Source organism: Herpailurus yagouaroundi, unplaced genomic scaffold (genome assembly GCF_014898765.1).
Source record: "Herpailurus yagouaroundi ecotype Mexico unplaced genomic scaffold, PumYag 160, whole genome shotgun sequence".
NCBI classification, from domain to species: Eukaryota; Metazoa; Chordata; class Mammalia; order Carnivora; family Felidae; genus Herpailurus; species Herpailurus yagouaroundi.
In genome coordinates this window covers 13,600,137-13,611,696 of record NW_024412401.1, presented here as the reverse complement: position 1 = coordinate 13,611,696, position 11,560 = coordinate 13,600,137, and the positions used below count along the sequence as shown (strand labels likewise).

Genomic DNA, 11,560 nt, shown 5'->3' with positions numbered 1-11,560 from the left:
GTTCAGGTCATGATCTCAAGGTTTGTGAGTTCAAGCCCTGAGTTGGGCTCTGTGCTGACAGCCCAGAGCCTGGAGCCTGTGTCTCCCTCTCTCTCTGCCCCTCCCCCATTCACTCTCCCCACACCCCCAAAATAAATAAACATCAAAAAAATTTTTAAAAATAAAATAGCTGACTAACGCCCTTCTGTAAAGTAAGTAGGCTGATACTGGTCCTAAGCCTTATATGATGAGGTCCTGGGACTTAAAGCTTGACCTTGGGGCTCCTGGACACATTATAATAAATCAGAAAAGTAAAAACGCACAAATGGCAATAATACTTTCATCAGATTTAAAGGCATATGATCTAGTAATACTTACAGGATAGATTGTAATACAGGATAGATTGTAACTGAATTTAAAGCAAACCAGTTAAGTAACATTGCAAAAAACAGAAATTTAAGTAGACTAGATAGCATGAATTAACTTTTTTTTTTTTTTGACAGAGACAGAGAGAGCGTGAGCAGGGGAGGGGCAGAGAGAGAAAGAGAGAGAGGATCCCAAGCAGGCTCCGCACTGTCAGCACAGAGCCTGATGTGGGTCTCCAACTCATGAAACTGTGAAATCCTGACCTGAGCCGAAATCAAGAGTCAGACGCTCAACCGACTGAGCCACCCAGGCAACCCAGTGTGCATTAAGCAATTACTTTATACTAGTTCTAAGTTTATCATATCTAAGTATATCTAAGTATATCATCCCTATGGGGAAATTACTGTTAGTAATTTTACTTTTACAAGTGAAGAAACTCAAAAGAGTCAAGTAAATCTTTCTGTAACAAGTCACTAGCAAGAAAACAATGGAGAAGAGAGTAATATTTAATAAATTTAATAAGTTTATTTAATAAATGATGTTGACAAAGCTGGATATCAAGATGAAGAGAAATACCAGTTTGTGGTAGGCACTTCACTTTATCATAATAGCAACTATGGTGTTTGGTACTTGCTTATACGTTTGATACACAGAGCCGAAAGTCACCTGAAACAAACTCTAAATCACATTTCTTTCATTCGTGTGTTTTCAAAGGAACTAATAAATTCAAGAAATGTTTGCTTATTTTTATGCCATTTAAATTTTTCAGTAGTAAAAGTGACCAGAGATGCAGTGTAATATAGTGAAAAAATACTGGCTTTGGGGTTTAAAGGCATACATTTCAATGACATTTCCACTTGCTATGGAATGAAGTTGCTTGATCTCAGCCCCAGGTTAATCAAAGTTACATTAGGATTTCATAAAATAGGATAAAATATGTAAAATGTCTGCGACCTAATGAGTACTTACCAAGCATTGCTTGGTAAGATAATATAAGGCTACCACCATCTTTAACAATAAAAGTGACTGCTGTATACAAGGAACATTTAGACCGGGAAGAAAAGTATTTGATTTTATTGCTACTGTGAAAAAAATGCCCATTAGAGGGTATCCTGATGATATTTTGTAAAATTAGTTGTTTGGAACTCTGAACACACAAATATCCTTACACCTCATTTAAACTTCCTATAATACCACAGAACCTCACCATGAAATATAAAAATGTTTCTGTTGGAATACAAGAATCGTATCTACCACACAATAGTCCTGGCATTGAATAGTGACTCATGCAATATCAAGCTAGTTTTGAAGACCCTTCTCATTGCTAGCAGAGAAATACAGGACAGGGGGCTTTAGAAAGTGTGCCTATGAGGTAACCATAGCCTCAATAATACTGTTCAACAACTAACAACAAAAACAATAGCATTTATTTTGCTAAGAAGTTAACAAGCATAGGGTTGGCTGATCCTGACTTGGACTCATTCACGTCTGCAGGTTGGCTGAGGACTCTGCTTTAGGCTAGACCTCACTGGATAGTTTAGCTTGGCAGCTCAGCTCTCTTTGTCTCTCATCTTTCTCTTGGGACCAGTGCGCTAACCTGAGTATATCATTTTCATGGTAATGGTGGAAGCACAAGAGTAAACCATCATTATTATAATTTTTTGGTTGTTTCTTTTGTTGTGTATTTGTTTGTTTGCTTTTTAAGTAGGCTCCATGCCCAAAGTGGGGCTTGAGCTCAAGACCCTGAGATCAAGTGTCATATGTTCTACCCACTGAGCCAGCCAGGTGCCCTTGTTTTGTTTTGAAACATTTATTTATTTTTGAGAGAGAGAAAGAGCATAAGCAGGGGAAGGGCAAAGAGAGAGGGAGACAGAGTTTCCAAAACAGGCTCAGTGCTGTCAGTGCAGAGCCCAATACTGGCTAGAACTCATGAGCCATGAGAACATGACCTGAGCTGAAGTTGGTTGTTTAAATGACTGAGCCACCCAGGTGCTCCTGTTTTTTGTTTTTTTTTAAATACTGCGCTTGCTACACATCTGCTAACATTCTTTTGGCCAGAGTAAGTCATTTAGTCAACTCCAATGGCAGGGAATTACATGTCTTGCCTGTAGTGGAAGGACACTGCCAAAGCACATGGCAAAGGGCATGAATACAGGGAGAGGTGAAGAAATGGTGCCCTTAAATACAATTTACCACGGTGGTGATTTGGAAAAGAGCTCTGTATGGATCCTGAACTTCTCAGTTCAGAATTTAATATTGTATTCTTAGTATATGCCAGGCCCTGTATTAGGTGGTCAGACTACAAAGATACATAAGACACCGCCTCTGTTCACGAGAACTAACAGTATATTGAAGAAGATACTGAACAAATACCCGCAGTCAAGAGTTCTGGATGCTCTGTAGGAAAGACAATGTCTAACAAAGGTATTAGTATTTCATTTTAACAGGATTAAGAAATGAAGTGATTTGGAATGGTTTTAAACAAGAAGTGATACTTAAAAAGAATTTTAGATTTAACAAGTTGTGTGGAGGTGGGGTCGTTGAACAGACCTGGAGGGTATATTTCTGGGAAAGATATGAGCTACAGAGAAAAATGCTGTGCAGATCATGAAAGGTCTTCTTAAATGTTGTATGTTGTTTTCATTAGGAATCTGGGTTGCAAGAGAAAGAAACCAATTCAAATGAGCTTAATGAAAAAAGAATTGTTTGTTCATTGATACGAAGATGACAGTATCAAGGACTCCCTGTGTCTTGTTTCAGCGTGTCTTTTGTTGGTCTCATTCACGTAGGATCCTTCATAAGACAGAGAATGTGACAACTAGAACCTATGAGGTAATTTATTCACTGTTCATTTAAGTGGAAGATTGAATTTCTTACCTAAGTGTTTTTTTCTTTTTATTTTTTTTTCAACGTTTATTTATTTTTGGGACAGAGAGAGACAGAGCATGAACGGGGGAGGGGCAGAGAGAGAGGGAGACACAGAATCGGAAACAGGCTCCAGGCTCTGAGCCATCAGCCCAGAGCCCGACGCGGGGCTCGAACTCACGGACTGCGAGATCGTGACCTGGCTGAAGTCGGACGCTTAACCGACTGCGCCACCCAGGCGCCCCAGTTACCTAAGTGTTTTTAAATAAAACTCCAGAGAAGCACTGATTGGCCCTAGCATTAATACCTATATAAGCCAGGCCGATCACTGTGATAAACGCTGAGTTGCTGAAGAGCAGTTATAAAAATGGCTTATAAATTCCTATCTCTGTCCACCCTCCCATATATTTGTTCCAGGACAGAAAAGCAGGCCTGCATTTGTTTGCCGAGCTGTAATTCCATAACAATACATAGTGCTGAGTCTCTTAAACGCTATAATATTCTATTGAAGCATATGAAACTGTCAACATTCAATCAGTTTTGACCTCCAAAAAAGGCAATTTCATATGATTCAACCTAAATAGACAATGGCCTTTCTCTGGCTTTAAGCCAACCAACCTTATGATGTGTCTACGACATGTTCACACCATGAATCAAAGTCCTTTCCCTGTTCTCTGCACAGCAAAACTCTATGCAGAATTATCTGGTTTCTGTTAGAAAGCTGTTTGTACCTATTGTTCCAAAGCCCATGTGACGTCAGCATCACAGCAGCAGCTAACTCCATATAGCTAAGTCTCTCTGCCCTGTGATAAGGAAGCACTGAACTATTCCCAGCAAAGCTTCTACTGACCTCCTTAATTAAAGACTAGTTTCTGGCCATTAATCTCACTAGGCGCTTTTACTCTCATAATATAATGAGTTCATATAATTCTGGATAAATCTGGTTCTCCATCTGAAACTATGCAATCATCCACTCATTTATTCAATAAGTTTGTATTAGGAACCAACTATGCAGGGAATTGCGTGCGTGTGTGTGTGTGTGTGTGTGTGTGTGTGGAAATATTTTATTAAGGGTATTTGGGTAGTGGGCATACAAAAGTGAATAAAACAAAGTCCTTGCTTTCATGGAGCTTACATTCAACTGAAAGGAGACAGACAAATAAATGCATGTATAGCAGTGTTAAGAGCACTGAAGAAGGGGCCCCCGGGGTGGCTCAGTAGGTTAAGGGTCTGACTCTTGATCTCGGCTCAGGTCATGACCTCATGGTTCATGGGCTCAAGCCCCATGTTGGGCTCTGAGGTGACAGTGTGCAGCCTGCTTGGGATTCTCTCTCTTTCTCTCTCTGCCTCTTCCCTGCTCACATGCATATGCTCTCTCTCAAAATAAATAAATAAACTAAAAAAAAGCACTGAAAAAAAAATTAAGCAGAGTAAGAAGAATGTACAATGCCAGATTGAGTGAGGATGGAAGCACTTCCTGTTGTGTATTTCCTTTGGTTTGTTTCTCCCCACTAGAATATAAACTAATGAAGGCATGGGTTTTGTCTATTTTGTACTTTTCCCTAGCACCAGTGGTCAAAACAATGCCTTTGTATTCTAGAACCAAAATATGGGAGAGTGGACAAAAACTGGGATTCATCTGTCAAATTGGTAAGTTCCTCAGCCACCTAGCTGAAGTGCCCTGACTTCTGCTCCAGCCAAAGAAATATGGGAACTATTGTCAGATTGCTGTAGAATGAGGTAAAAACAAAGAAGCTTTTCAACTGACTTTATTAAGGAATAATTTGCACCTAGTAATTAATAAACAACTAGCTTTATCCAGGCTGATACATTCCAGTTTAGGTTTATATCAGTCAGCTCAGGCTGCCATAATGAAGCACCGAGGACTGGGTGGCTTAAACAATAGAAATTTATTTTCTCTCAGTTCCAGAGGCTACAGGTACAAGATCAAGGTGTCGGCAGGATTGGTTTCTGGTGAGATCTCTCTTCTTGGTTTGTAGCTGGCCTGTTCCCTTCTCACACTAGCCTTTCCTCTGTGTGCTCACAGAAAGTGGGAGGTGGGGCTTGGAGGAGAGAGGGGAAAGGATAGAAGGGGACCAGGTGGGGGCCAGGGGGAGAGAAATCTTTAGTATCTCTTCCTCTTATAAGGACACCAGTTTTATCTGATTAGGGATCCAACCCTCAGGACTTCATTTAACCTTAATTACTTCCTTAAAGGCCCCATTGCAGGGGCGTCTGGGTGGCTCAGTAAGTTAAGCGTCTGACTTTGGCTCAGGTCATGATCTTGTGGTTTGTGGGTTCGAGCCCCAATTCCAGCGTGGTGCTGACAGCTCAGAATCTGGAGCCTGCTTCAGATTCTCTGTGTCTCTCTCTGCCCCTCCCCTGCTTGCGTGCACGCTCTCTCTCTCAAAAATAAATAAAAACATAAAAAAGTATAGATACATTTGGGGTCAGGATGTTAACATATACATTTTTGGGGGACATAACTCACCCCATAACAAGGTTACAAACATTATGTTATTATACGTTTTTATTTATGAGCATAATACTTTCAGTCCTTTCAGGTAAGATACTTAATGAGGCCAATATGGAACTCCTAAGAGCATAAAATGCTCAACTTCAGCATTAAACTTACAAGGCAAAACTAAGGGTGGGGCCAGGGGGTGGAGCCAGCTGGGCTCCAGTTTCCCCAGGGCTGGAATCTCCCTAGCTTTGGAATTTGTTTTAGACACTTATTAAATAGCTGTTGAATGACAGAGATAGGTAGGGGATATGGATATGGTCAAAGGGAAGTTTCTTTTTTTTTTTTTTAATTTTTTTGATGTTTTATTGTTTATTTTTGAGACAGAGAAAGCACGAGCTGGGGAGGGGCAGAGAGAGAGGGAGTCAGGAACCGTAGCAGGCTCCGTGTTGACAGCAGAGAGATGTGGGGCTTGAACTCAGGAGCCCTGAGATCATGACCTGAGCCAGTCACTTGCTTAGCCAACTGAGCCACCCAGGTGCCTCAAAGGGAAGTTTTTTAAATTGCTTTCTGTCACTCAAGTGAAAGATACAGGATTACTATCACTTAGTGTTGCCTCAGGCCCTATCTTTATTCTTCTGTGGCCAAAAGCCCCTGCTGAGACAAATCAACCCTGCCAAATGAGGACACTTTTTAAAAAATGTATTTGTGATCCTGATTTTTTTATTTTTATTTTTGAGAGGGAGAGAGCGAGAGCAGTGGAGGAGCAGTGAGAGAGAGAGACAGACAGACAGACAGACAGACAAAGGATCTGAAGCAGGCCCTGCAGTAACAGCAGAGAGCCCAGTGTGAAGGTGGAAATTATGAATCGTGAGATGACGACCTGAGTCAAAGTCAGACCATTATTCGACTGAGCTACTTGATCTTGATTTTAAAACCCGGCTTGTGTTTAGATCCAAAATCCTCCCCAGCAGCCCACAAAATCTAACCCTGACACAGCTGTGACACATACTCAGTTTTCAAAAACTCACTCAAATCCTTTACTTGTCCCTCATGCACTCAATGCAGAAAATATATAATCTTCAGAAATACTCCCTAAAGTCTCTTCAGTTGTCTTCCATTTGCTGCCCTCAGGCACTGCCGAAAATGCAAAATCTTTTGCGCATTTCTTGCCTTAAATTCTTTTTGAGGGGAAGGGCAGAGAGAGAATTCTAAGCAGGCTCAGCACTGTCAGCGTGGGGCTTGAACTTGCAAACTGCAAGGTCATGACCTGAGCTGAAATCAAGAATCAGTAGCTTAAACGACTGAGCCACCCTTGCATCCCGCCTGTTTCTTTCTAAACATGGCCTGGGATTTCCTGACCAATCCTGTGCACTCCTGAACTCTTCTTGTTTTCTTCTCCTTCAAAAACCAAGACCTACTCTGAAAAGGCAATTTTTGAGGAAGGGAGGGAGAGAGAAAAGATACGAACACTGATATGCCAAGATTTTTCCCTGTTCCTCTCTCCCATCTCACCAATATAAATAATTAACATACATTTATTCGGTCAACACACTGATTTCAGTAGATAAATGGTTAACCTTATTAGCACTTGATAATGAGGAAATAGTGTTCCAACCAATGGTAGTCAACACTGTAAATCAAAAGATATATATATGTTTACCGTAGCATTATTTACAATAGCCAAGATATGGAAGCAACCCAAGTGTCAACTGAAAGATGAATGGGTAAGTGTATATACACACACATACACACATAGTGGAATATTATTCAGCCATAAGAAGGAGATCTTGCCATATGCAACAAGATGGATGGATCTAGAGGGTATAATGCTAAGTAAAATAAGGCATCAGAGAAAGACAAATACCCTATGATTTCACTCATATGTAGAATTTAAGAAAAAATGAGCAAAGAAAAAAGAGAGTCAAACAATCCCCCCTCCAAAAAAAAACCAACCAAAAAACCCAGACTCTTAGATATAGAGAACAAACTGGTGGTTGTCAGAGGGGAGGTAGGTGGGGGTGCAGTTGAAATAAATAAAGGAAACTGAGAGAACATTTATTTTTTTAACAGAATCTCTTTAATGTTTATTTATTCTGAGACACAGAGCGAGATGGAGCATGAGCAGGGGAGGGACAGAGAGAGAAGGAACAAGAGAATCCCCAGCAGGCTCCATGCTGTCAGCTCAGAGCCCACACACAGGGTTCAATCTCATGAACTGTGAGACCATGACCTCCGTAGAAATCAAGGGTGGATGCTTAGCCGACTCAGCCATTCAGGCGCCCCGAGAGTACACTTACCTTAATTAGCATTGGGAAATGTATAGAATTCTTGAATCATTGTATTATACCCCTGAAACTAATATAACACTGCATGTCAATTATACTTGAATTAAAATAAAACAAAAAATGCAAGTTAATCTCTATTATATATTAGATTTAGGTTTCAGTGTATGGGTGACATTTTAAGTTGGATTAATCTTCAAAATAATTTATTAGGACAAGAAAAATAAGGTGCTGATCAATTGTTTTGGCGGGACAAAATACGATAGGGAAAATCGTGAAAATTTTTTCCTTAAGCTGTTCAGAGCCGCATTATTGTAAAACGTAACAGACTGTCAACAACCTAAACACCAGCACTTGAATATTAGGTAAATAAATTGAGAAAGAATACGGCGAAGTACTAGACCCAAATAGTTTTAGAAGTGAAAAGGAAACATGCCTAACAATTACTGTTAATGGGGAAAAACAAGAAGGCACAAGGCAATAGGTACAATTCCCTAAAATACACTTCAAAAAAAGATTCCCCGCTGATGATAATAATGATGATGAGATTTTCCCTAAGTTCTCTATTCTTGTAACGTTTTAGTGTCATAAATAAAAATTGGAAGACAAATGAAAAACGAGAACAAAAACTACACCTTTACCTTAGTGTATTTGTATACGACAACATTTGAAAGACGGTCTCAATAAGGCAAAGAGCTCTTGTAAAGCTCCACATTCCGTCCTTTGCAGAGGCAAGGAAACCCGAACGTGACCCGACAACCTGCGAGTCTTTCAACAAACTCAAGCCAACCTTCACGGCTCGCCCTGGAAGCTCGGTGGGTCCCGGCACGCCTTCCAGAAACGCCTCCCGGCCTCTGCGACGAGGCCGGAAGTGACGCACAAGCTGCGACGCCCGCGCTGGCAGTCCGCTGCCGCCGTCGCCGCCGCCGCAGCCGCCGGAGCGCGCTTTAGGTAGCTTCAGAGACGGCGGGCTTTCCCCGGATGGTTGCAGCAGGGGGATCATGACGGGGAAGAAGTCTTCCCGGGAGAAGCGGCGTAAACGAAGTGGTCAGGAGGCGGCCGCGTCGCTCGCGGCACCGGACCTGGTGCCCGCCCTCGCCAGTAGCGGCAGTGGAAGCACCAGCGGCTGCGGGAGTACCAGCGGCTGCGGGAGCGTCACCTGCTGTGGGAACACCAGCTTCAGTGGAAGTGTCACCGGCGGTGGGAGCGGCGGCAGCTGCTGGGGCGGGAGCAGCGTGGAGCGCAGCGAGCGCCGGAAGCGGCGGAGCACTGACTCATCTTCCAGCGTCTCGGGGTCCCTGCAGCAGGTGCGTGCGCGTCCTTCTCGCTGCTGTCTGAGCGGCTGCATTCTCCCAGTAAGGCGGACGTAAGGCTGGATGTGACGGCGGATGGAGGTCTGGTTGTAGCTCAGTTAGCGCTGCGACCGCGAGCTTCTACCCGGTCTTGAGGTTCATTTTCCTAAGTACCGGTGAACCGCATACTCCCAAGTCTTTAAACTTAAAGTTTCTGATTTGCCGATTGTCTAGTTCTTTGCGTTTGGCCCCTTCCACTCCTGTGGGAATCTGTCTGAAAAATATGGGTCGAGGGCTAGCCTTCAATGCCCATGAGAGTCACGCTTTACTTCTCTCTTCATCTTCACCTTTTAATAGATAATGATTAACTTCACAATATAGTTAATCATTAAAAATTGAGGCTCGAAGAGGTTTATGAACTTTACCCACAGTCATAGTTTATTAATAACACTTAAATTTGAATACAAAATCTGATTATAAAAGCCGTGTTCTTTATACTTTAGCTATCTATCAAGATACCGCCGTTTAAAAAAAAATGCTCAGGGACGCCTGGGTGGCTTAGTCCGTTAAGCGTCTGACTTCAGCTCAGGTCACGATCTCGCGGTTTGTGAGTTCCAGCCCCACATCGGGCTCTGTACTGACAGCTCAGAGGCTGGAGCCTGCTTTGGATTCTGTGTCTCCCTCTCTCTCTGCCCCATCCCCACTTGTGCTCTGTCTCTCTGTCTCTCTTAAAAATAAATTTAAAAAAGTGGTTATAAGACAAAAGCCTGAATACCTAAACTTCATACAACACAGAAATCAAGAAGTCAAATTGCTGGGTCAGATTTTATGCATTTAAAAAGATTTGGTAGAGGGGCACCTGGTTGGCTCAGTCATTAAACCTTGGACTCTTGATTTCCTTTCAGGTCATGATCTGTTTGTGGGTTCCAACCCTGTGTTGTGGTCTGCACTGACAGCCTGGAACCTGCTGGGGACTCTCTCTGTCCCTACCCCACCCACTGGCTTTCTGTCTCAAAAAAAAAAAAAACTTAAAAACAAAAACAATAAAAAGTTTTGGCAGGTACCACTAAATGCTTTCCAAAAAAGGCTTTACTGATTTATAGTCTAAATATTACAAAAGAGTACCCATTTCTGCAAATATTCATTATATCCATTTTTGAAAAATTTGTCAGCTTAATGGGTGAAATTGATGTTTCATGTTTTATATACTCTTGATTAATAGTGAGATTGAACATATTTTATTTACCATTGGATTCCTTATTATGTAAATTGCATATACATATCCTTGGGCCATTTTTCTTTTTGGTTATTTTCAGTTTTTTTTTTTTTTTTAATTCATTTTTGAGAGAGATCACAGTGGGTAGGCAGAAAGAGGGAGACACAGAGTTTGAAGTAGGCTCCAGGCTCTGAGCCATGGGCACAGAACCCTACACGGGGCTAGAACCCATTAAGTGTGAGATCATGATCTGAGCTGAAGTGGGCCCCTCAACCGACTCAGCCACCCAGGTGTCCCAGTTATTTTCAGCTCTTTACTGATAAGTTCTGAATCTTTCTACATAAACTCTTGGTTCTAATCTTCTGTGTAAAGTATACTGCAAAAGTTACTACAACTTTGTCTATGGTGTAACTGAAGTTTTTTATTTCTTTGTGGTCAAGGCTAATACTTTCCTTTGCCTTCTGAATTTGTGTGTTTAGGAAGATCTTTCCAGGGGCGCTTGAGTGGCTCAGTCAGTTAAATATCCTTCTGACTTTGGCTCAGGTCCTGAGCTCATGGTTTCTGAGTTTGAGCCCCGTGTTGGGCTCTCTTGCTGTCAGCACAGAACTCGCTTCAGAGCCACTGTCCACCCCCCACCCTTTCTCTCTGTCCTTCCCCCACTTGCACTCTTTCTCTCTTTCTCTCAAAATACATAAACATTAAAAAAAAGAGGAAGATCTTTCCATATTCCCTTCCCAACCTGTCCTAAAACTATTCTTTATTTTAATATTTTTAAACATTACATCCTTATTTATTGTTTAAGTTTATTGTTTTGAGAGAGAGAGCGAGAGAGCGTGGAAGGAGCAGAGAGACGGAGAGAGGGAATCCCAAGCAGACTTTGCATCGTCAGCGTAGAGCCTGATGCAGGGCTGGAACCCATGAACTGTGAGATCATGACCTGAGCCAGACACTTAACCAACTGAACCACTAGGTGCCCCTAAACATTACATCTTTTAATTGGGAGTTGTGGAAACACAGAAACCCATTTATTTTTATGCATTTTCTCGTATTTAGCCACATTATTATTAGTTTCAAATGACTTAGAAAAATTTGTGTT

At 41.8% G+C, this 11,560-nt stretch overlaps 1 protein-coding gene across 2 annotated transcripts in view; it reads left to right on the top strand.

Annotated features, from left to right (window-relative positions):
* Positions 1–8,839: 8,839 nt before the first annotated feature.
* The window catches only part of CAAP1 (caspase activity and apoptosis inhibitor 1), a 50,920-nt gene continuing 48,199 nt past the window's right edge, over positions 8,840–11,560 (top strand). The window contains exon 1 of one of the 2 annotated variants that reach the window (XM_040481400.1): positions 8,840–9,263. In XM_040481400.1, coding sequence (XP_040337334.1) covers positions 8,958–9,263 — 306 coding nt within the window. In that variant the 5' untranslated portion in view covers positions 8,840–8,957. The other variant, XM_040481402.1, reaches the window with a different exon arrangement.